We start from the raw sequence: 26485 nt of genomic DNA on the forward strand, positions 1-26485 counted from the left end.
GTGAAGAGACCTTATAAACTTATTAGGCATTTTTATTTCAAGTTTTCTTATAAACAAGACAAATATATACTCAGAAAAACTGGACCCAAAGTATCAGACAGTTAAAGTTTTCATGCTTTTAATATATTCAGTATTACTATAAATTCTGATATTTTAGTTATGAATTTTATAAATGTACACCTGCATAGCTTCCTGAAATCACTACGTAATTTTCCAGAACACCATTACCACCTACTGCAAGAAATTTTCACTAGCTTTCCACTACTATTCTCAAGAGATTACTTCATGGTAGGATATTCCGTGTCTGGAATTATTTTGCATATGATTAAAACCCTATAAACTTATAAATTTGTATATGTTTATAACATATAGACCCTATAAACAAGTAACTTTCCCCACGTAACTCTCTTGTAAGATTTCTTGCCTTTTAAAATTCTTTCAGTGACTGCAACATAACAAATTATGTATACTTTATGGATTTCATGCACAGTCTTTGTATAATTGTAAACTGCAATATTTATTTTATTTAAGGTGGTGTTTTAAAGTCATTTATTTTAGGTCATGTGACACCACTTACAGCAAAGTTGGTTGCATTACTCGTTAAAACATTAAGTAGCTATGCATGTACAGGTAACAGTCTTCAGATTTTCACTGAACGTGCAACATTATATACACAAACTTGACGGACACTGTAATTATGCATTTTACAACACAAAATTAACTGGCGATGAAAGCCTGTGTATATAAGCTGTAGTGCACAAAGGGGCTAGCAGTCATACCATTTCAAACTGTACCACGACAAAACATGTATTCCGTAGTGAGAAATATGAAAGTTTGCTCTTACAATAGTTTCTATAAAAAGTCACACAATCCAAGTCCTGAAAAACATTCATGCCTATAAATTACGTCCATTACTGGAAGAATTTCAATATAGTTAGGCAACAACTATTTTCAATGCCTTTTAAAACTTGTACAAAAAAAATATACTTTTCCATAAAAATCAAAAAATAAAATATCTGAAAAGAGATATGCAGTACTTCCCAAATGTTTCGTGATAAATTTAGAAAAAGAAGAGGAATCCAGTCTTAAATTCTGCTCTCATATATACAAACCATTTAAACTGAGACCTATGCATGATGTTTGTTCACTTGTCAGGAGCATTTGACTCAGTCTCTAAGTCTAAAATGCAAATGTTATGGAAAGTATGAAAACTCTTACTTCAGGAGTTTCACTTTGTCCTTTAAAACTTTGAATTTGGGATTGTTATTCACTTTCTTATTAAATATGACTAGAATATCCTCTTCTGATTTGTGATGCTCACCAGCTACTGCATAATACTGAGCTATAACCTGCACAAAGAAAGAGGAAGAGTTTTCAGTTAGTAAAGATGATCCACTTAGAACAAAAATATATTGATGTTAATGTATTAAAAGTACCATGGAATCTATCACATTATTGTTCCTTTGCAGAATTTCCTGCACTGAATTTCCCCTCTATTCTAGTAAGCTCTAAAGAACATGTCCAGCTGACATTCTGTCAATTGATGTTCTGTTAAATACTGTCAAACATATTTGCATATATGAAAAAAAAATATTTTTCAAGTTAAAAAAATCTCAAGACCAAACTAAATTTAAGAACAAAAAAGGTGTTCTACTATACCTTTTTTCGTAGTTTTTTAATTGAAATTTCATTATCTGGAGCCTGTTTCAGAACAGCTTTGATGGTTCCTTTCCAGTTGAATTTACCTAGAGAATAATTAAGTAATTTATATAACACTGTAAGTAAAATTAGGTATTTCCAAGTCTTCTTTAGTAGGAACCAGCCTTCAACCTACTACTTCTAGAACCATTCTAGCTACCATCACAGTTCACTGTTACCTTACTGACCCTACTACAACAGGGCATCTTAAGCATAAAGTCAGTATGTGCAGTTTCTTAAGGTTTTAATAGGATAGCCATGAAGAATCAACATACTACTTGAACAACTCGGGTCAGGGTTGCTTTTACTGAATTTCTGTGTTCCAGCTATAAAGCAGTAACCGTTACATAACACAGGAACTGTTGGGAAGATCCCATCTTCCCACCCTTACAACACAAATAGAGACTTTCACACAATACCCACTTCAGAGGCCGTTAATTGGTAACCTTCCAAATACACGATCTGTATGTTCAAGTCCAGGCATTCCCAAACAGTAATGAAGTGCATTGACTTACCTAAGCATAAGCTAAGGTCAAACACAGATAAACCTGAAATTTATGATTCAATGAGCAAAAATGGGGATGTAAAAGATACACAAATACAAGAGAGACAAAACTACCATCATTTTTCCTCTATATTGGCTAAGGTGCGTGGCAGCAGGGAAGAAACCTAACATGGTGAAACAAATATGCCAAATTCCTCACTGTTCAGTGAAAGTAAGGGTAGCTAAAGGTTGCTAGCACAAAACATGAGAATTCAGCATTCAGATGTAAAATGTAGCACAGACTACTTCCTCTGGAACAGAATGCTATGACTGAAGCACAACTTACTTCATGGGTTGCTGCAGAAGCATTGCACTTATATTCTGCACTAGGTCTTTTGCAGAACAGTTTTTTAACTGCTAGAACTTCCCCTTTAAGAATACCTTTATCTGTTCCCACAGTTTCTTCATTGCCATCGGTGTTTTCTGTTTCCATGTCTTCTGAAATGCTTTCAGTTTTCATTCTCTTTTTTGTGATATGAGGTTCCTCTAGAGGTTAAAATTGAATGAAAATAAACATTCACAAAAAGTGATAGAACTAGAAGAGAAGTTCTTTAAAGACAGTTTCTGTTCTTGTAAAAGAAGATTGGATTGGCTAAGATGTTCACGTTTTGTAAAACGACTGACTGCAACCAGCATGTTAAAATAAATCAAATTTTGTATATGTAGCATTAATTACTTGAAAAATTCTACTGAAGATTATTGATCTTTAAGGCATTGACAAAAGTCTCTTTAACACAATAATATATTAAGTAGGATGGATACCTTCTGCATGTTTACGTTTGCGTTTCTTTCTATTTGTTTCCTCTTCTATTTCATTCTGATGGCCATTTCCATTTATTTCAAATTCATTCTCCAAGCTCTCCTTTCCTTTTTTAGACTTTTTATTCTTTTTTGTTTCTGAGCTTGCAGGCTGGTTTTCCAATTTCAATTCTTTTTTCTCCTTCTTGTTGTTCTTTTGTCTCTCTTCTTTTCGTTCTCTCTTATTCTTTTTCCGCTCAGTTTTATCATCTGTAACTCCATTTTCTTTTGCCACTGTTTTTTCCCCACTTTCTGCAGACTGGACTTCTTCCTTCTGTTGTGGTTTGTCATGTTCTTTTTTGCCTGACACCTTTTGTTGAAAGACAGATTATTACAATTTTTACATGGCTTTTTTGATAATGCAACTTTTATCCAGTACATTATTCATGAACACCACCAATATCCTGAATTCAGTCTTAACATTACAGGAGAAGTGTTATCTTGCAACAAAAATCTTTGGATCTGCTTAATTTTATTCTTCTATGTTTTACAAAATATGTTGCATTATGTAAATAGTGTATTTATTACTTTGATACATGTTTAAATACTCAATTCTCAAGGCATTTAAAATGCAGTATTGCAATTTCTAAGGGCACAAGGTTGATGTGAATGCCAGAAAACATGAATATGGCAAGACACACCATTAGGTACTTCCTACATTAAAACAATAGTCAGCAAACACTAGTTAGCAGGCCAAGATACCTTTCTGAAACTGCTATTAGCGATTAGTCATATTACCAGAATACAAGTGATAAGCAACGTGCAGCTCAAAGAAGTGTCCATGTAGTCTTTTAATATATGTTTGCTAAAAGTAGTAAGAGTTGTCTCTCCTGTAACTTAAGAGCTATACAGATAAACATTTTTGACTGCATTGCTGTTGTTTGATGTTGTACATCTGACTTAACTTACATCTCTGGTTGCTTCAGAAAAAATATCCCACACCTGGTCTTGCAAAGTGCTGTCAGTAATTCTCAAACTGTTCTTCATCCAATTCTGTGCAGGAAAAAAAAACAAACAGACAAGCAATAACTTTAAAAGGTGCATCTCTCATTTTTTTCTTGATTACCATATATTCAGTTCTTGGTTTTTTAAATTTAAGAATTTGATTATTTCTTGTGATGAAGATCTGGTTGGATGTTTACTTTCTATGAATACCTTAGAACTCCATGCTAAATTGTTTTGTTTCGTACCTACATATTAAAGCCTATGCCATGCCTTTCAGTTGTCTCACCAATAGTAATCCAGAAGAGGTTAATATTAAGGACTATCCTCAAGCTTTTTAACAGTGCTGATTGTGTTAATGTCCTGCTAAACCTTTTGGCTGTGGAAGGGAAAAAAATAAAAGGCCAAGTTGTAATTCTTTACCGATACAACATACTGATAAAACATTTGGAATCTGCCATGTCTGTGAAGCAAAATTCAGTGAAGCATCCTTTGTAGGAGATTAAGTCAGAATGCTGAGCAACAGGAAAATTCTGAAAGAAAGAGTATCTCAAAGAAACCAGAGTCACAGAAATCATAATTCCTTAAAAATGTGTCTAAGAACATGGACATTCAATAGAAATTGAAAATTAAAAAAAAAAAGGTTTTTAGAAAAATGAACAAGCCTATACATGGAACCATCCAAGCCTAATCTCCAAGTCTGACAAACTTTGTGAGTCTCTGGCTTAACAACTAATGAAAACTGCATATAGAGTCCTTTTATGAAAAAAGAAATATGTTTCAAACATATCCTATTTGAAACTTGGCTATTACAGCATCCACTTCCCAATGCTCAAATAAAGCAATTTGTATCATCTTAAAAGAGTGTCACTCACTAAGAAAATCTATTTTTAAGTTCACTGCACGGATTACTAAAAATCTCTTAAAACATACCTGAAATTTTACTTTTTTTCTTGGAATGTTATCAAAGATACGCATTTGCTCTAAAATGTTCCGCACTTTAGGGTTGACATTTGGCTTCTTCATTACTTCATGAATTTTCTGAACGAAGAAAACCAGAATGAAATCAGCAAAGCAGCGTAACAATCAAATGATGCATGCAAGGTATGCAAGTTGGAAACACATTGGACAGAAAGCACACACACACTGTACAGCCTGTTGAAACCATTCAATAAGCATGAGAAAAACCACTAACCTTTAGATTTATCATAAGATTAAATAAGCATCAGTTACCTGTATAAATATTCATACTTACGCACTAAGCAGAGGCAAGCAGGACTGCTCACCAATGCTTTCTGCTGTAAAGTTACAACCTATAATAAGAGCATTTTAAAGTAAATTAACTGTATCATACAACGGAGTCCTGTGAAAAGGGCCTGCATTGATTAAAGGAACTGTTAACTGCTTGATCGCTTTTCGTAAAATTTTAATTTCTGGAGTTAACTGTGAAAAGCAGGCCACAGTTTGAAATGCATTTCCTCTGGCAGCAGTTGCAGCTTCAGCAATCATAAATCCCCACAGGCAGTTCGGGCATATTCCTATGCTACCTGTGCCAGTACAACAGCACAGAGAGGGCCAGGCTTGGGCCTTGGAGCAGTTACTTGAACAGGACCGCTGCCTGCTGCAGCACAAAGCTCACTGTACTCTGAGCTTACCATTATTTAAAGACGCAGCCACTGGACACTGGAGAGCCTTCCTCTACTTGTGAAAATCTGCTTACTGAAAGGTTTTATGGACCGGTCAAGAATTCCTCTCTTTTCTGTGCAGAAGGTACTTACTACTGACATTTTTCATAGCAACAGCATTCACATCATACTGCCTTTGAAATTCTGATGATGTTACATCTCAACAATGACACTAACCTGTTGACTTTAACAGTTTTTCATATGCCTTCAGAATGTACTTAGTACTCTGTTGGATTGTCTTCTATATGAGATAGAAGTCAACAAATCCATGGATAAAAATGAACTAACTGATTTTATTTAATGGTGTTTTAAAAACATGTTTGGAAGTTCCTTCTTAAAACCATTAAAGGAAACTAATAGCTGTAAGTGGGTAGGTTATTAGCACAGAAATTGTAGGAGACGTCTCCTGTGATACGTGCTCCGCTATTCAACATATTTACAAATGATCTGAGAAGAGGGCAGGAAAATTTTCCTGATGATATGAAGCTATTCAGGATGAGGACTGTGAAGAATTCCAGGAAAATCTTATGAGAATGCGTGACTAGGTAGTAAAAAGGTGAACTAAATTCAACACAAACTCATGTAAAACAGCATGCTTAGGGAAAACAATCTTCACATCTAAAATGACAGGTTTTAAGTTGACCACTGGTGCTTAGAAGTAAGATCTTGGGGTTGAAATTGCCAATTCCATGAAAATGTCAGCACAATGATCAGCAGCAACAAAAAAAAAAAAAAAAAAAAGCAAAACAACGGACAAAAGTCATTAAGAACAAAGAAGGAAACAGCAAACATCATTGTGACAGAGTCTACAGTTCATCCATATCTTGAAGAGTTTATGTAGTTCTTGTAACCTCATTTCACAAGGATAGAGTGGAACTGTAAAAACTAGTAGAAGACACATTCGAAACAAACACAAGGTGTATTTCTTACCTGCATGAGCAATAGACCTGCCAAGGAATTGCCAAAAGAATGTTGCAGATGTTGGGAAAAACAGATCTTTGGTTTTATCCAGTAGAGCTTCTCTAATGTCTTTAAAAATTATCATCAACAGTTACTTATCATATCAGTATTTAATATAAACCTTACCTGAATCCACGCCTGTTGTTTAACATCTCCTTTGTTGGTTTTGGCTTCAAAATCTTTTCCACCGTATTTCTGGTCTTCACTTACACACTTCACATGGTCTTTATAGTCATCGCCCCTGAACAAAGATTTTTAACTATAGTTCTGTAAAGTGCTTCAGTCCTACAAACTATGCAACGCTTACGTAATCAAGAAACTGAAGTAACAGGTAGTATCTATCATTTATGCCTCAATACTGTCAATGTTCATACAAGAAAAGCTCAACATGGTTAAGTACATGCTTATATGACTGCTTATGTTTTTGTCATGCTACAGCATTCAGCAGAAATTTGACTCTCATCAAAATGCGATCTGAGTCTTCAGATCATTTATTAATAAGTCTTACACACATTTGTTCATGTAATACGCAAAGCTTCTAGCAAATATCTGTTTTATGACTCACATTGACACACTTTAAAATTAATAAAACGGGTAAAAATGCTTGCAAAAAATAATTCCTTAATATGGATACACTAATGTAGTAATGCAGCTCTAATCAATGTGTAAGTGCCCCCAAAAAGGAACAATTAAAACAAATCTTAATCTTTTGTCAGTGAAGTAAGTACCTGGAAATAAAAACCATTATTTGAGAATAATCTTATTTTCTTAGACAAATTCATATACTCATATTTTGAAAGCAGATAGTAGCACTGCTTTCGTCTAAGTGACAAGAGACAGAAGTGCTTATGAGAAGCGACAAGTTCAGCATTTTGGATGTTACTGACAATTTCATTCTCTCTGCAGTAGCAGAATAAAAACAGCTGTGAATCAAAAGATGAAATAATAGTAACAAAAAAAATAAATCTGCAATTCTGTTTACAATGTGGTTTAACTCTCCTTTGGTCACAGATCACAATGCCTAAGAATAGCAGCTTCTTACTGTAAACACTCTAATGTCACTTGGTTGTTAGGCAACTTTCCAATACTGTATCTTGGAAATCCGTAATTTCCCCCAAACGATTTAAATTTTAATATTCAGCTGTCTAACTTAATACTTCAATTAACATTTAAGTAATGATGAGCATAGCAGAACTACTTCTAGCAATGCCTAGAAGTAGCATCCAGTGTGTAGAAATGATCTGAGTGTGTATTCTCAGTACCCATGCCTGCTTTATCTACTGCTAATGGCTCTCCCAGCAACATAAATCATGATTCTTGTCGGTCTTACGCCAATGTCTAGGTAGTATCAGGAAAGATGCCAAAAGCTGCTCACGCTTCCACTCTGGACAAGTGGAAGGAGTTTTGCTGCACGTCTTTCTGCTAGTGTAGGAAAACCTCCAAAGCCCTTGTTCACACACTTGGATGATTAAGTTTGAAATAAATGTTCCCACTTTTAAATATAAATTTGAATTACCCGGAAATTGCCAAAGTTAATTCTAACACACCACAGAAAAACTTTAAATTTGTGACACCCACTGCAGAGTGAAGGAGGCTATCTCCCAGAATTTACCTACCAGAAATCCTTGCCACAATCCATGCAAGAAAGGCACTGGCAGTTTCTGCAGATGTTCACATGTTTTTCAACTTGTGCTTTCTTCACAGACTCTCCGCAGGAATTGCACGTGAAAACTACCATGTTGGTGACCAGGCGGCAGCTCCTCTCAAACGGGCACGATCCTTCTCCTCCCCACACAGGCACAGCCCTAGAAAGACAAAAAGGAGGGCCTTGCTTTTGTTACTTGAAAGAAGTGTTCTGATGGTTGAAAATCGCTGAACATCTAAAGCAGGCTGATTTTGAACGTGCAAAACGTTCAACGGGAAAAACTCATTTTGTCTGGTATCCCGAGCACAAGTGAAACCAGCAACCCCGAAACCAGTAACTGCGAAATCATTAACTTCCCGGGTCTTCTCGTCTGTCTGCAAACTTTACGGCTGCCAAACGTTGCTGCGTTGCTGCCCACCTTTAACAAAAAAAAAAAAAAAAAAAAAAAAAAAAAAAAAAAAAAAAAAAAAAAAAAAAAAAAAAAAGCTCTGACTACGACCACCGGCGATTCCTCGTGAAGTTCACCTCTTCCCTTTAAGTCCCCCAGCTCGGCTTTCACCAGCACCTTTCCCAACCCAGGCTGGCTGCAGCACCCCATATCCCCACCATATCTCTCCCACCAGCTCTCCCCGACCCCGGGCCTTCGTCCCAGCCCCGAACCGATCGCTTGGCAGGCAACGATTCCCGGTACCACCCACCCCCCGGGTCCCCCTCTCAGCCCCCAGCCCCGCGGCTCCCCGGGCCACCAGGTCAACCCGCTCAGGGCAACGGCACGTGCCTGCGCCCGCCGCCCCGCTCCCGCTCCGGCCGCTCCGCGCCTGCGCCGGGGGCGGCCCTCGGTTCCCTCCGCCCCGTTCCTCCGAGCCTCCGCCGGGGAGGAAGCGGAAAGAGCGGCGGCGGAAGAGGCCGGGGCTGGCGCTGGCATGGAGCTGGGTGGTGGCGGGAGCCGGTAAGAGTAGGGCAGGGCCGGCTCCTTCCCCTCGGGGCTGAGGGGAGCCTGGAGGTTGCACCTCAAAGCTGGCGGGTGGCGCTGGGTGCCCTCGGGTGGGGACGTGCATAGCTGAGGCGGTGTGCTGGAAAGCGGGTTTGCTTTATTTATTTTAAAGCCTGCTGAAAGACATGATTAAATAGGAGGGGGAAAAGAAGCCCAATACACTAACCCGCTTTGATGTGACAGGAGAAAAGGAAGCACAGTGTAACAGTAAATTAAAATGTTGGAGCTCATCAGAATTGAGAATGAGGGTAACCGCTTCTCCAGTTTAAATCAACGTGGTTTTTCTGCTTCATTTATTAATTAGAAGACTGTCCTGCAGGTGTCCTTCCATATTTACAAGTGTGTTGGGAGGGAGTTTCATCTCGCTTCCGAAAAAAGGAAGCGTAGAATTCAGTATAAATGTATTGTATGGGAATAATGTTACTTGTTTTCTCTTCAACCTGTTAAAAAAGTGACTCTTAAGAGACTATGCATTTTATTACATCAAAGAATTGCCATACTAACTTGTCTCATGAATCAGATCTGTGGGCATTGGGCCTAGTTACAACAGCAGGGAGTATGATATAAACAGTGCTGCTACAGAGTTCCCCCTGTTCAGGTTAGAGGATGAAGTAACTGAGGTTATCCTCTACAAATACTACTGGGTTTTTAGGTCTGGTATGTATTTACCTTAGAAACTTACTCTCAGAGTTGTGTGAATTGCTTTTTCTGTGGTTACAGAGTTCAGTTTATTGGCAGCACCATTAGCACACTTTTGCAGAAGCTTTTTATCATAAGCAAAATTTCATTAAAATCAACATTTTGTGTATATATTGTTAATTTGTACTGGTGAACAATACTATCACTCGTCTTTAAACAGATAAATGTGTTTAGAGCTCATGTGGCAGTTTAAACTGTCCAATTTAGACCTGCCTAGACTGTTTAAAGTCTGTTTCCTTTGGGAGCTAAAAGGAGTTGTGAAAATGTTCTTCGTATTCTAAATTCATTTTGCAAGTTTGATATTTAAAATTCATCTTAGCATTTTATTTCATTGTAGGTAATGTAAGTGATTTTCTAGCATGGACACTGTTGCTAGCCATAGTTGTCATCTTCTCCAGCAGCTACATGAACAGCGCATTCAGGGTCTTCTCTGTGACTGCATGTTGGTGGTAAAAGGTGTCTGCTTCAAAGCACACAAAAATGTATTAGCTGCTTTCAGTCAATATTTCAGGTATGTGGTAGAAAATTCTTCTATTAAAAAAGTCAACTAAATGCTGTTATGTGAGGTTTTCTCTGAGAAGGGTACTTTTTTTTTTTTCTGGTAGTTCTAGACAACGTAACTATTAGAGGGGCAGATAAAAAGTTAAACTGTTTGTCCAGAGATAAATCTGTATCATGTATTACATCTAATTAAAAACTGTGGCCATCCTAATTTATTTTCTGGGTCTACGTAATTAACTACTACACTGAGTTTGGAATTTTCTTGTTCATTACTTGCTTACAGTGCCTCATATAATGGATTCTTGGCAGAGGCCTGCAATCAGTATTTCAGTATAAAAAGATAACTGTTTACAAGGAGCGTAGTACTGAACGTGAGCAGAGGTAGATAAGGGATATAACGGATGAAACAATTCACATCATCCATTTCTGTTTGGTAAAGTCTGAAATAAAATTTGAGTGGATACGTAACTATTGAACCTCTACATAGAACACATTATCAGAGACACAATGTCTGTGTCTTATACAGGTGGCTCATGAAGCAATGTCACAGGTTTCTTTCCTCTTCCTATGACCCTCCCATTGACCTCCAAAATTTCAAGGGATGCTGAGTCACCCAACTTAGTGTTTACCTTATTTACGAGTAAGCTGTTAGATATGGCTTTTTTTTGACTTTGCTTCTTGAAACATCTCAAAACCTTGACTACTGATTCTTACAGAAGAAAATTATTTCATATATTATGAACAGGGGAAAAAAAGATGACAGCTTTTTCTGCAGTAGTGTTGTAATCCTGATGATGAAGTGGAATTGTGCCCAAAGACTAAATTTTTAAAGTAGTCAAAGAGAGCTAGGCAGTCAACTCTTCTCAAAATCAATAGGATATAAGTGGTTAATTCAGTTAGACTCTCAACCCAGACCTACTTATTATAGTTCTGGTTTTAATTTAGATAGTATGAGCCGGATTTATGAAAAATTTGGATGCAGATACTTCCTTCAGAGTAGCGTGTAAGTATGAGGATAGGACGAGTTTCAGGGATGCAGCTGAAACTGCTTTTCTGAAGTTTAAGCCTAGGCTCTAATTTGCTGAAGTTTCACTTCTTATTGGTATTATGCCTAGCGTTCAACAAACCTAATTTGAGAGTTAACCCAAGCAGAGGAATCTTGAAGTTCAGGGTATTTCCTGGTGTAGCAGGCTACCTACATAGGAATGACCTGACCCCATATACATCATATATATAAACACACATATACATACATATAAGTGTGTGTGTGTGTATCATCTGTGGAATTATCAGGTTAGAAACTGGGGATTTTAATAGAAGAGCATGAAGTTCTGGACTGAGACAGAGTACCAAGTCAGTCTAGAATTAGTTATGCATATTAAGATCTACAGCTCTGATGCTGAGAATACTTTACGTCAAATAGAAGCCTTGTGAATTCAGACACTATAAGGATACAATGATGATTCAGCGGGGATTGGTTGAGCTACTGTTTTAGGCTCATGTACCTATACTCTTCATTTTTCTTTTACTTGGCTCTCATTCAGTACCAGTAAAAAATACTCGTAGGGTGATATGACAAAAAGAATTGAAAATAATGCCACCCTCTTATTTACTATTACCACCCTTGTCTACTTGCTGAAAAAGAACTAACAAGCAGTTTTTAATAAGGTTCACTGGTAATGGTTAATGGACAAGCTTGGTTGTCAGAAAAGAGTAATTTTGCTGACTTTGAGGTCCACCTTCTCCTTTTTACTAGCAAACTGCCATGATGGAAGGGGAAACATTGTTCTGGGTCAATCAACTTTTGCAAACAGTCCACAAATGCATGACTGCACCTAATATTTAAATAACATTGGATAAGGAACTGCAAATATAAGGTGTGTTTTCAACACAGTAAAAAAAAAAAAAAAAAAACAGGCAAGAATTTTTAAAGGATCTTCTGCTTTGATTTCTACTTTAAGTGTAATAGTGTAGGGCTAATAGTATGAGACATATTCAGGCAGTTTTGAGAAGTTTATCTGCAAAAACACAGCAGTCTAGGTAAGACCATCTAGTGTAAGTTTTTGATTCTTAGGCAGTCTGTTTGAAGTGTATGTGTGTATATATATATATATATTTTCATAAAAGTGTTTGTAAGTTATTTTTGTGTTTGAATATTTGCCTTATTTTATCAGGACCCTTTTTCAGAATTCTTCAGGCCAGAAGAATGATGTCTTTCATTTGGACATTAAAAATGTAGGTGGAATAGGCCAGATCTTGGACTTCATGTACACCTCTCATCTGGATCTTAGTCAGGACAATGTACAAGCTATGTTGGACATTGCGCAGTGTCTTCAAGTGCAAAACGTGTTGAATATTTGCCACACCTTTTTAAAATCTTCTACAGCTGTAGAGCAAACAGCCAGCATGCCTTGTAGTAGTGTATTTTCTCTGCATAACACTTTGAGTGCGGATACTAGCTGTGCCAGTGACAGTTATGGAACAAACCTATTACATGAATGCTCATCTGACACGCAAGCTAATAAAGTCTTGGCTGACCACCATTCTCATGCGTCGCAGTCTGTTAATCTTCATGCACCCTCAGGTGATGTACAGAAACAGTCACACGACTCATTAGATGGCAACTGCACAGTGCTTCCATTTAAGCAACCAAGTTACTATTATAAACTACGCAACTTTTACAGCAAACAGTTCTATAAGCAAAACGCTTGCTCTAATCAGGAGAGGGTGACAGAACAATCCTTTTCTTACAACACATCTACAGAAATAAACACAGCAGAGAATAATTCTTGTGCTGTCAGTCACTCTGAATGTATTCTGGACACCTCTGATCATTTACCATCAAACTTTCTGGTTCAGTCCTTGAATGAAGCTGCTCCAGATCAAGATGCAGAAAGTGCACTTTTGCAGCCCACCGAACAGATGCGGCTGAAAAAGGCAGTGCACCTCAAAAAGTTAAATTTTCTGAGATCTCAGAAATCTGCAGAGCACCCTCCTGAGCCTAAAAGCGATGACAGTAGTATAACAAGGGTAAATGAATCTGTAAATGAAAGTACTGTGGACATGACAAATGTCAGAGTTACTGAAGAAAAAGAAGCTGAAGACTTGGTGAATTCTGAGAATTTTGAACAAACTGTTGAAATTGAAAGATCTCAAGGGCCTTTGGAACAAGAAGGCCAGTCGCAGACTCTTCAGTCACAGAGACAATATACTTGTGAATTATGTGGGAAGGCTTTCAAACACCCAAGCAATTTGGAACTTCATAAAAGGTCTCATACAGGTACAGTAATCGGTAACTTGGTCTGCAGACCAAATATTTGAATTAATAAGATTATCTTATTGTATCCAATTTAGTTTTATTTAGCTTTTATTTATAGTTTTAGTTTTTAGAGCCTTATTTCGAGGGGCATTGTGTGATATTTCAATGAAAATTTAATTTTTGACATGCGCTTAGAAGAGGCGTTTCTAGTCGGTTTGTCAGATTGTTCAGAAGTCCAAGGCAGATAACAACAAAAAGTGGAAATGGATAGAAGAAAACATTATAAGTATTCTTGAAAACCACAGTTCTCTCTCATCATATATTCATTGTGAACCAGAAGTGATTAGAGCTTGGTGGTCATTTCTTTTTAACCTGTCAAATGTACTCTTTAATTAGTTTATATTTTTCTCCTAGTATGAACAATTTTCATGATTTTCATGTAGAGACTGATGCAAAAAATAGGCTGCAGAGTGAATGGCATTAAATTTACTTTATGTTCAATATTTACAAGTGATACCGTTTTTAAACCTAGCATAGATTTAAGTATCTTTTTATTCTAGTGAAAAACAAGACCCAGTCTAATTTTGAATTAACTAATTTGTCTTTTCAATTTAACCGTCGTGTTCTGTATTTCTACAACTTTAGGTTTGTTTTTTTTAAAGGTATTTTTTAAAATACCTTTAGTCGAGTAACACCATTGATCTCAAGTTCTTGAGATGGCATTGTTCCTGATTTACCTGTTGAATACTTTTGCCCTTCTTTTTTCCTATATTAAATATACAAATACATCTCTCTTAGTCTTATCTGATAAATATCATTTTCCAAATGATGCCTGTATTGCTCCTTTGATAGTAAATATGTCCCTCTTAACAGACACTGATTTATTTTGTTAATTGAGCCTTCGTATTAAGAATTTATTTATCCATGTGAGTAGTAGAAAAATCTTTCCAGAAAATACGAATAGTTTGCATTGATTCCTGAAGTTTTCACTCATTGTATTTGACTGTTTCTGTATGTTCACATTACTGATCCTGTTGTTTTAATTGGTCTCCTGTGACACAGTTGCATGTCTTTTACTTTTATAATCTCTTTGCCTTGCATTTTTTAATTTGAACTGACATCATCAAGTATGTTTTAATATCTTATAAATTTCAGGAAAATAGGTGGTCAGATAGAAGATAGAGCATCTAGAGAAGTCCCAACTGAGGGAGAAACTCTGAAGTTGGTAAAATGTGAGTTTGTCGTAGAGAATAAACGTAGGAGAAACCTGTTATAATTTGCACTTCCTTAGACATTGTAATCACTGGAAGGAATCTGGATTTCATGAATCTGGTGCCCATTAGACTACTTGCTTTTTTTTAAGAGTTTGTTGCCTGAGTGATAGACTTAGTTATTGTATGATCCTGAGTCTGGTAAACCATTTGAAATAACTTTAGAAGAGATAAAGTAAACTTTGAACCTCATTATTTATTGTAACGTAAAGGTTAAAGGAGTGGACTGGGTACTAAACTTCATATAGCAAACAGACTAGGACTGCTGCTACAAGTGTTTTAAAATTTTGGTTTCTATAGATGCAGTGTGACCAGCAAATGCTTACTAATGTAGGAAATGGAAAGAGGAAAAGGGTTTCAGTAACTTTGCAAGGTTATTTGTGTTGCTACTCATTCCTTCTTTTTTGACCTCCCTGTATTTATACCTGCTTCCACTTCACTTGAGCTCTAGTAGATGTTGTTTTACATTCCACACAACACACCATGTAAGAAAAGTGGTCCTAGACTTGATTTTGTTGTTGCTGTCCTCTGTACTAGTCCATGTTTATATTATATTCAGGAATTCCATGCTGTTTTTAATGCACTGTGTTCTTCCCATAGTTTTCCAAAAGTTCCAAACATGAATGCCCCTTAATGTAGCATTAACATTCTTCTGTACATGTGCTAAACTGATAAAGTTTAAGAACATAAGTTTAAGAAATAATAATCACATCAAAGAAGGATGAAAAATTGTTGAAAGAATATAACTGAACATGCGTGTTTGCTTACCAGTTATTTTGGGGTCACGGTACTTTGTTTTTAAATACCAACTAGTGTGAAAAGAATACTTGGAAAATTGAAGTGGACAGTGAGTGGAATGTTAGTATAGGAAGGATCTATAGCTGAAGGTACAGGGCACATCAGCATCATTAATAAGTACGCTGCTAGTTAAGTATTAATGTAAGTATATCCTCAAAGCCATTTCTATCCATATTACACTTCAAAAAGCACAGCTAAATATCACAAACTGTCATCTGATCAATTTTATTTTAAAACATTTTTTTTCTAGAACTGAGTAAGAGGGCAAGCAAGCACTTAAGTATTACAGCGCATACTGAACGTCCTTCAGATCTGGCTTCAGTGAACAGATAATGGAAGCAAGTTACTAAAAAGGTTTTTTCACAATGGCAAGCCATGTTTTAACCCATAAATGACAACTTCTTCAACATAAGTGCTGTAGTGGCCTAGGTGTCAAGAAAGCACATATGAAATTGTCTGTCCCTGAACACTAGGGTTACTAAAGAATTGACAGGTTCATATGGTAGCATTGATTAATTGTCTACATGAAGTACAAGCATAATGTGTTCAACACAAGGCATTGTATTGAGCTGTGTAGCTGTTTTAATTGTATTGCTAATGACCATTTAAAGGAATCTCTAAATAGAGATTATTAGATTTACTTATAAGATTGACTTTGACTTGATGGAGTATTGTAATTTGTTTTAATTAGATTGGCCTCTGTGGCAGAACCTGTCTGGGAAAAAAAGGAAGCAAATACACAGTTCACACCTACCCAGTAAAAAGCAATTATTCTTTTAAAAATATTTTCAGGAAACATCTCGTTTAAAAAAAAAAAATTGTCAGGATTGAAAAAAACAGGAGCAGAGTTAACTGTCATGTAACATGCTGTTGATCCTCAACGTTTTCATTCTGAGCTTGGCGTGAGCAAGTTGCCAGCACTCCATGCATTAGTGGGTCCTGCTCCTCGGTCCTGTTCTTGATGAACACTGCTGCCTTCATGCCTGTCTCCTCTGGAGCTGATATACTGCTGCTTTGTTCCTACTACTGTGTGCTTTATCATTTCTTCTTGCAGTGTTGAACAAGAAGGATGCAACAGAAGATAGAAAATACAAAGCAGTCTAAAGGTTTAGAACTAAAGTCTCCTGGATATTCATTTAAGCATTGTTATAATTATAGTTCAGAAAAAATTCTCTATTGCTTTTAATCCAACACTATTATTTGAGAAGATCAGTGTTGATCTCGGATAAGGTTTTCCTTTTGGAATTTAATGACAGTCATAGAATCATAGAATAATTTAGGTTGAAAGGAACCTCTGGAGGTCATCTATTCCAACTTTCTGCTCAAAGCAGAGATTTGGGTTGTCAAGTCAGATTGGGTTGTTTTGTAATATCTACAAGGACAGAGATTGTCCACAGCCTCTCCAGGAAACTAGTTTGAATGTTTCACCGTCCTCGTAGGGTAAAAGTTTTTTCCTATATCTACTGATCTAACTCGTGTCTGTTGCCGCTTGTCCCATCTCTTTGTAGCTTCAGGAAGAATATGGTTCCATCAGCCTTCCCATTAGATGATTATAGACAGAAGTATGATTTCCTGGTAGCTTTCTCTTCCAAAGGCTCCAGGTACGGTCTCACCAGTGACACGTAGAGGAGAATCATCTTCAGCATCATAGTTGCACTCTTACTAATTAAGCCTGGGAAGCAGTTAGCCTCATGTTAACCCGAGGGATGCTGCAATACTCTGAGTAATTTAGTATTTCTGCTGGAATTCATCTTGCAGTAGGCTACTTGGTTGTTTGCAGTTTTATGCAGGTGCAGAACTGTTCTCCAAAAACTGATTGGATTGTTTTTTTACAAACAAAACTTCTTAATTTTATCTTTTATATTTGGGGGGTTAAAAAAAAAACCTAATTCTTTGAAACAGAGAGTACAGTTTTAATGAGAGTGCATGCAGCCTACAACAATCATTGTGAGCAATTTGAGTCTTGAATTTCATCCTTCCCCTTCCAGTTATTTTAGGGTGGATTTCTGTTCAATTGACAATCTTTGTGTCAACAGTAAATCCTTGGTGTAGGTAATTTCTGCAGAAGTTGCCACTATAGTTTTTTGTCTTCCATTCCAAATTACCCCAATGCTTCTGTGGTTGTCAGAAGCCTTCCCAGTTGCCACTGTTGTGGCTTCCTGTTGGTTTCATGTATATTTGTGCTGTCAATGCCAGAACTTTTAGTGTTTTGAGTATTTAGAGACATAATGAAATCAAACCTCTGTATTCTTTAGAGTTGATTTATTGGTTTATTAATTTTTAACTTTAATTGCATAAAAGCTTTCTTGAAATTGAAGTTTTCCATTCATCAATACTTAGAAAAAGTAGATTTAGTCCTAAGTTGTCAGATAAACTGAAAGAGTGCTGCCTGTCTGTGAAGCCATATAACTATGTTGACTTGGTGGTTAATATCTAAGGTAATTGCATTTGGTCCCTGATCCTGAAACAGCATCACCTGTATTTGGCAGCAGAGATGGAAAATGTAACCTCAACACCTGGATATTGCAGGTGGTACTCATAACAAGGATGAAGAGTGCTGATGTAGAGAATACCTGCTGGAAAATCAGGCTATGGCCAAGAGGTGCTCTGTAAAACCAGGAGAATGGGTATTAAAATAAATGAATAAATAAAAATCTTTAGATTTTGAGTCATCACAAAGATGAAACAAAGTGTAAAATCTATTTTTTCCCTCTGGAAACATCTGCATCTAAAGCACAGGGATTTACACTAATTCTTTAGCTTCCTTGTATCTGTGGGCCAGATTATAGATGTGCTTTTAAAGTACAGTTAGACTCATGAAAATATCAATAGAAGTCTGACTGTCATTGAATTCAATGTTACTTAAGCATTATTATTTTCTTCGAAAATTCTAGAAGATGTGTAGAGATTTTTATCAACTGTAAAAACCACAAACTATGCAGGGAAGAAATACTTATGAAATACTCCAGGGGATAAAAAGTAATTAGAAGATTTTTCTCTCTGACTGACAGCAATAGTACTGTCACACTCTAGATTGAGCATCAAGTTATTTTCAAGTGCTAATGTGGGCTGCACTAGCTTTTTACTAACATTACTCAAAGCTAATGTTTTGGAGATTCAAAAATATAATTTTTAGATGTATAAATTCAGAATTTTAGAGCAAAATATATGGGTTAATTTTCCGATACTCTTATGCAGATTGAGAATTTGAAGGCAAATATGTTTGCTGGGAGTGAATGGCTATGTGCTGATCAGAGTTGTATGATACCTTTTGAGTAGAGAAAACAGAAATTAGCTTCTCTGCATTACGTATTCTTTTTAAGAGAGGGCCTTTGTGTGTACAAGTGGAAGGACTGGTGTGCTCTCCGTAAATTTTGTTGTTGTAGTAGTACCCTGTCATCTGTTCTGTTCCAACAGGTATGGCATTCCTTTCATCTGGGGAAAAAATGAATTAAAAAAATAATAATACAAAACACTTCCATTCATATCAAAACTCTTCTACTTATTTTGAAAAGTAAATTCTGTTTCTGAGCAAGTTTGCCTTAAAAGCTCAATGGTAAATGCTGTACTCCCCTCTTAAATTTCCCCTTAAATATATGGGTAAGTGTCCTTTTAGGGATATTCTTCCTTTTAACACATATAATGTAAAAGTGTACCAATTTAAAGGATTTGTGTTCTCTTGCAGCTATTAGAAGTTCTATGTTCTGTTTCTTCTCCTTTTAGGTGAAAAACCTTTTGAATGTAACATTTGTGGGAAACACTTCTCACAGGTGGGAATATTTTATATTATGGTACTTACACTTGAAATTAAAATGCATCTGTGTATTGATTCTAAAAATAAACTTGGTTTCATGTCCATAGATTAGTTAATTTTTTGCTCAGACAGACTTAACTTTAGGGATAAAATATTAAAACAGCTTATGTGAAAATAACACATTTAATGTTTTAGATTTCTTTTACATGTTTTGTATGTTTGATTCTGTCTGCTCTCAGTAGATGTTTGTTATGTATTTTATCATCAAATGAGTGTTTAGACGTATGGAGTCACAACTGATTTAAAAAAGAGAACTTTCATTCTCACTGTCCTATTGCCTTATACTTAGGAATGTGTTCTGAATTTTCATCAGTGTTTTTAAAAAAATAGAATTTTATATGCGTTGTATTCACAGTAGTTTCATCTTTGTAAATGGCAAAAAATATGCAGATTTTTTAGTCAGTTAAAAAAATGGCATCAATATAATTGAGCTCCATTTTCTCTATAAATAAGCACAGCAGGGTCTGTCTGAAGTTACAAAACTCAGGATTTTTAAGAAATTTCTCATGGAGTTCCCTATTTATATACAGGGCCTAAACTTTAGCCCTCTTATTTGCCCTTCAGTGCTTGCTGTTCTGAGTACAGCAGTTCATTTGCATTTCTAAAATTTTGGTGCCTAACTGTCTTGCATTCCTGAAATTTCTATTCCTTTTCTATTTGCTTGTTTGGAATATTTACACCTAAGTATGGGAGGCAGTAGATAGGTGCATATTTTAATGCTAAGATTGCATAAATTATCATTGAATAAATTTTGGTCTTACTAGTCCTGGTTTAAGGATCAGACCTATGGGGTCTTCATCCACTCACTCCCCAGTGCTTGTGCTTCTCTTGCCTCACTTTTGTAATCCACTTGTAGGGTTTTTTTGGCCCGTGAATCTGATGCAGTTGCACACTCCACCCCAGTGGAGTATAACAGGGATATAACACTGCATCCAGTAAGCAATACTGTTTCATCGTGATTATCAAGCCATTTGGAGCAAAACTGGGTCTGCTTGTTAGCCAGAGAAAAAGCTTTTTAATTCACTTTGATGGATTGAACTACTAGTTATTAACAGAAAAAAGTGGGTATTTCCAAATTCCATTAAAAGTACTTTTGGCAAATGGAGTGGTGTTCTGTACTCTAGATCCTTACTGTGGGGGAAGAGGGAATAAAAAAGCTTTACATATGCAGGGTGTATGACAGGTAGGACAGACTCCTTGTGCAGCATGCATTGTATTGCTCCTATTTAATTAAAAAAAAAAAAGGTTTTTTTTTTTTTCAGTTAAACACCCTCAAACAGCTTCCTTCCCCTCCCTATTACCTCACTTGTCTGAAGGTATGGATAGATACATGGTGATGTACAATATATATCCTTCCAGAATGTCAGCCATGGCATTCAGCTTGTGTATTGCACTTCTTTCTCTTGTCATAAATGGGAACTTGCATACTTCTGAGCTACTTGCTTTTGAGTTGTGCAAATAAGCAAGACCAGAAGGTAAGATTCAAGTATAATTGCTACCTATTTTTTGCTGAAAAGACCATCTCTGATCTTGTGTTGTGTTAAAACAACTCGGCCTGCAGGCACAGTAGTAGTAACACTTTTCTTATTTAAGCTTTCGTGTTCTGTGCTTTGGAGACAACACAGTTGTTATGCCAAGTATGTCAGCTCCTGTTGAATTTTACTGATGTTCCACTCGATGCAACGTGAAAGAGAAAATGAAGAAAGCAGAGAAAACTGAAACAGGAACTCATAGTCTGGAACAAGTAGCTGTAAATGATTTTAGGAGAAAAAGGGTTCTTTTGTACTTCAAAGTCTGCATCTTCCCCTGCTAGTACACAGCCTGTTGCTCTGTGGTCTCCTCTTGCCATTGACCCAGGATGTCATCCTTTATCTCCCAACTGCCTTCTGCTGCAGAGCCTCTTCAGGGGGCTCAAAGGCATCAGCTCCTCTCTAAACACATGCCAGTTGCAAAGAGAGTAAGTCTAGCATCTCTGTCTGGTCTCTGCACTTGTGAGAAGTGGTGTGCAACCAACGTCAGTAAGATGATTATTCTGAATATTTATTTTCCTTCACTGAAATGCTTGCAAAAGTCCTTTTATGCTTTTTATTTGTCTGGCATGTTATGCTATAACCAAGGCTGTGTGCAAGATTACAAGCTTAGGAAGGATTCAAGTTACTAATGTTTTTTTCTTTTTTCTTTTTTCTTTCTCTTTTATTATGTGTATCTCAGAGCAGTTAATAACAAGCTTGTGCCCTCATTAGGAAGAAGTGACACAGGATTATAATAAAGAAATGAATCTGCTTGCTACTTTCTGTAGAATGCTTTTATTCTAGGCTAAAAATGTCTGTATGGGAGGTATTTCAGAATAATTGTTGCACTTCAAATTCACATTCTCTCCAGAATAACAAAGGTATTTGTTATATTTTCTTTTGTGGCATGTATGGAGGGAAAGGTTCTGTCTCTTGTATGTTGCTCTCAAATGCGCTTCTGCATAAAATCCTCGGTCTTTGCAAAGCAAAGTCTTTCCAAAAAAAATTACTCCATGGAGAAGTCAGTTCAGTCATCATCTCCCACAGAAATAGGTACCCAATGCCTGTCTTTGAACCAATTTCAGTGTTGTAAAGTTTGGCCATAGAGGACAGTGTTTCAGTCATGTATCTGAAAAACCTTATGGGGGTTACAGAAAGCTCTCTGTGTGCAGACTGATTCAATTAATACTGTTTTGTGTCTGTGTCTGCAATACTTTAGTTGTGGTATATCATAACCTGTGATTACAGTCATTGATCATTAAAGGTAATTTATATCTAAAGGAGTTAGAAGAAATTACTGAAGGGTCCCGTTTTTGTTGCCTTGCTGTGACTAAGGAGGATGTGATAATCTTTGTGTCCCCATTTTTCTTTCTGATAGAAAGGACCTAATATTCCTTCAGTGTACTTAGATAAAACTAAGCAGTTATCTATCAGAGGGAACAGAAGTGTTAAGAACTGACCCTGGAAGTATGCACAGTTGTTTTTTTCTGGAACATCTGTAGCTCTTCTGTCCAGACTGGCTGTGTCTTGTGCCTTAAGAACTGGATTCTCAATGGATCAGCCATTCTGAAGCGCTAGTGGTTTAAAAAAAAATGCCATTAGTAGGATGGTTTTGTCTAATTGTCATTGCCTGGCTTGCCTGCAGGCTAGCATGATTTTTACAGGATTGGGAAAAGAAAGAAGTGTAATGAAAATTAGTTACAAGTAATCCTATTTGTTGATTTCTGTACTTCCTGTTCCATTATCTTCTGATGTGAGTAAATATTTATGGCTTTGGAGCACTTAGCTCTGAGTATTTTATGGATAGCAAAATGTTTACCCTTTTTCTTTTCTTTTTAACCTTCTGGTAGGTGAATTCAGACGTCCTGATGTAACAGTATATTGTTTGTAGGACAGGGAAAATGAGACTAACATGAACCATATCACTAGTAAGTTTTCTTCTTGACTGCAATCTAGATAGTGTTGTTTTCATTTATAATTGGACCTGTTTTCAACTATAGGTCTTTCTTTTTTTCCTGAGTGTTTGATTCCAGGCTTTTTTTTTCTCCTGTTCTTGTTAATGTATAATTACATACATAAGCAATTTGTAGTTGAAGTACATTGTAGTCTTTCTTTATTGCTTGAGTTTCTACATGCCTTGTAGTATTAACTGCCTCAGAATTAAGAATAAAAAGCCAGTTTCATAGTTACCATCATTGACTTTTTATCTGTGTACAACAACAGACTAGTTAAATGCTTAAATTACTGTCCCTTTCAGGCAGGTAATCTCCAGACACATTTACGTCGACATTCTGGTGAAAAGCCATACATTTGTGAGATCTGTGGGAAAAGGTGAGTAGAATTGCTCATCCTGGTAAGGTTACCACGTTAAAAGTTGTTTATGTTTTCTTAAATCATTATGCTAAACTAAGGGACAAGACCTAAGGCAGCATGCTGCTGAATTTTGTTAAGAAGACATTGGGTTTAATTATTAACATATATAAACGTCTGCAAGTATCTTCTTGCAAGTCTCAATAAGATAAACGTCATCACAAATATAGTCTGTGGTTTTCTATTTTTTTCTATATTGTTATCTTTAGTTAAGGTTATACTGTTGCGTTTATTTTGAACAACGTGAATCATGTACAATAAGTCATGTCTTTCTGTACCTTTATCTCAATTTTACTTTCATTATTGGGTCATACCATTTACATTTTTGTCCATTTTGTGAGAATTATGCAGTATGGGAAACTTGACAGATTTAAGTGAAGTATTAAATATTTCTGCCTTCTGCAAACAGGTGACAAAATACACTAATTTAGGAATGGCATTAGTACTTAAACTATGTTCAAGAAAAAAAAATAATGGTGAAGAGATTTTTTTTTCTAGTATTAATTTAAATAGACATTATCAGCTTCAAAATATTTGCTGTTTTTTGTTTTGTCTTTTACCAGATGCATACATTTGGGTATATATGTTCTAGATTTTAATCTTTGTTCAGAACATCAGGCATTCATAGTTAGTTTCCATTTGATACTCAGTTAGGAGGATAAGGGGTCTTATAAAGACAGTAATCGTGTTTCCATGTTATGTTACAGATTTGCTGCTTCTGGTGATGTTCAGCGTCACATTATTATTCATTCTGGAGAAAAGCCTCATCTGTGTGATATCTGTGGTAGAGGTATGTAAGAACCAAAGCTTCTGCCTCTAAGTTTGTTTTTTTGTTTTAATTGAAATGTGAGGAGTCATTTTAATCTGTCACATTTTTCTAGGATTCAGCAACTTCAGTAATTTAAAGGAGCACAAAAAGACTCATACAGCAGATAAAGTATTCACCTGTGATGAATGTGGGAAGTCATTCAACATGCAACGAAAATTAGTGAAGCACCGAATTAGGCACACGGGAGAGAGACCATACAGCTGTTCAGCATGTGGTAAGACTTACTCTGCATAGTCCTGGCATGTCTTTGCTTTTTAAATAAGGGAAATTGGCTATGTCAGCAGAATAACAATTAACCAAAATAATTTTAAATTCATATACAAGGTTGTGAAGGTTTTTAACAAAATTTTCTGTTTTGCGTCCTTCATAGTTTCTCTTTTTGTGGATTAAACTGTTTTAGCTACTGTAAGTTCAAAAGTGATTTTCAATTGAAGAATACAGAAAGGAAGTAAGGAATCAATATGTATCTGTTTGCTATAGGAACACCAATACTTGCTGCTTCAAAACATTATTTTCTGCTAGAAAGATAGGTTTGGAATCACTTGGCTGTTAGTGGAATCTTCTTCCTTTCTTTCTTCCTTTTTTTTTTTTTTTTCCTCAGTTGGGTACTGTTGAGATTGAGCTGCATTCGACCATAGAGTTGATAGTAGTGTTTTACTACTTTGCTTCAACCTCTGGAATAAAATCAAAACTTGATCAATGCTTCATACCACAGAATATCCGTTTTCAAACTCTGCTAGATGGGTTATGCTTCCAAGTGGTCTGCAAATTGCTCTTTGATCAGTGATTCATCCTAGTATAACATAGTTTTCAGAAATTTCATTGTGTATCTGTATCTCATGTATTACTTAGTATCCTGCATAGTACTTACTTTTCTGCCCCAAGCGCTATTTTGGTATAATTTCATCCACTTTCTGAGGAAACAGCTTTGGAGGAAGGTACTTACCATATGATAATATCCAACTGCAGTATGTTTTATTTGTAATGTCTTGAGGCAACAACGAAATCTATAATTATTAGATCTTGCATCAGAGAGAGGAAATACAGACACTCAGGATATGAAAGTATAAACAAAGATTTGCTTTACTGTCATTAAAATAGATTTATTTTCATCTTGTCTTGTAGTGGACTTTTGATCATTTTTCAGTTTTAGCCAGGTCATCTTGTACTGAGAGGAAGAAATGCGCAAAGACGGTCTGATCAAGTGTTAAGTCCTTCATTCACATTAGCTAAAATTCCACATGTACTTCTGCAGTAATTTGTAATCTTACTGTTTAATGGCTTTTTTGAGGAGATATCTAGGCAGTAGAATGAAAAATATGCCAAAAACTGAGACTGCAATTTTACTGGGCTTTCAGATATTCATTTTAGTTGGTATCTGTCCGTACAGAACAACATAATCTTTAACATAGCTAAAGTGAGATAAAATCACAAAGAGGTATGAAATTATTTCTGTTCTCCTAAAGAACATGAGGTGTCTGAATCATATTCTGGAAATTAATGCTTTTTTTTCTGTTGCGCTTCTGCACTTTGCCTTGGTTCAACCCCAGTCACTTTTTTCATTACAATGTGATAATTGAGTTTATTTGAGCCTGTGGTTCTGAAAACCGGCAAACAGCTAACTATTTAGTTATATTTTAATATTTACAGCAATAAAAAGTTAGTTTTGACACATTATCTGGATAGAATATAAAAAAATGGTCTGCTGCAATATGTTAGCTCAGAGTTAACAAAAAAGCTTCCTTAGCTACAGTTATGTTAGCTCACTGCTAACAAAAAAGCACTATAAGAGTAGTTTCTCTCTAATGAACAAATCATTACGTTCTATGATGCAGTTCTCACTGGAAGAATATAATTAGAAGCTTGTCAGCATGCAGTTTTACCAGACAGAGGAATTTGATTGATCTTTATTTTACTTTTTTTTCCTCCACAAAGATTGATACAGATCAAGGGCACTCACAGCTTTCAAATACTAATGGATACCCCTGTCTCTAAAGACATAAACAAATGCACTGGGAAATCCAAAAATCAGATCAAGGAGAAGAAACAAGTAATTGAATTGTAGAAATTGAAGAAACTTGCTTGAACCCATTCTAGATAAACGAAGTACCACAACTGGCGTGTACCATAGCTCATCCTTGTTACTTTCTCCAATTAAAATATGTTT

The 26485-nt window shown here is 36.1% G+C and overlaps 2 protein-coding genes across 3 annotated transcripts in view; one reads left to right on the forward strand and one right to left on the reverse strand.

Annotated features, from left to right (window-relative positions):
• Nucleotides 1-9160, reverse strand: LYAR (Ly1 antibody reactive). Its single transcript, XM_040554480.1, has 9 exons — nt 9051-9160; nt 8244-8432; nt 6754-6868; nt 4916-5023; nt 3950-4033; nt 3005-3350; nt 2624-2728; nt 1660-1745; nt 1-1349 (listed from the first exon to the last, which is right to left on the reverse strand). The coding sequence occupies exons 2-9, from the start codon at nt 8363-8365 to the stop codon at nt 1215-1217; spliced, it is 1101 nt and encodes a 366-aa protein (XP_040410414.1). The 5' UTR covers nt 8366-8432; nt 9051-9160; the 3' UTR covers nt 1-1214.
• Nucleotides 9121-26485, forward strand: part of ZBTB49 (zinc finger and BTB domain containing 49) — a 21792-nt gene continuing 4427 nt past the window's right edge. The window contains exons 1-7 of one of the 2 annotated variants that reach the window (XM_040554478.1): nt 9121-9221; nt 10303-10476; nt 12641-13746; nt 19518-19564; nt 23377-23450; nt 24197-24279; nt 24371-24532. In XM_040554478.1, coding sequence (XP_040410412.1) covers nt 10325-10476; nt 12641-13746; nt 19518-19564; nt 23377-23450; nt 24197-24279; nt 24371-24532 — 1624 coding nt within the window. In that variant the 5' untranslated portion in view covers nt 9121-9221; nt 10303-10324. The other variant, XM_040554479.1, reaches the window with a different exon arrangement.

This window comes from Cygnus olor, chromosome 4 (assembly GCF_009769625.2).
Source record: "Cygnus olor isolate bCygOlo1 chromosome 4, bCygOlo1.pri.v2, whole genome shotgun sequence".
Classification (NCBI taxonomy): domain Eukaryota; kingdom Metazoa; phylum Chordata; class Aves; order Anseriformes; family Anatidae; genus Cygnus; species Cygnus olor.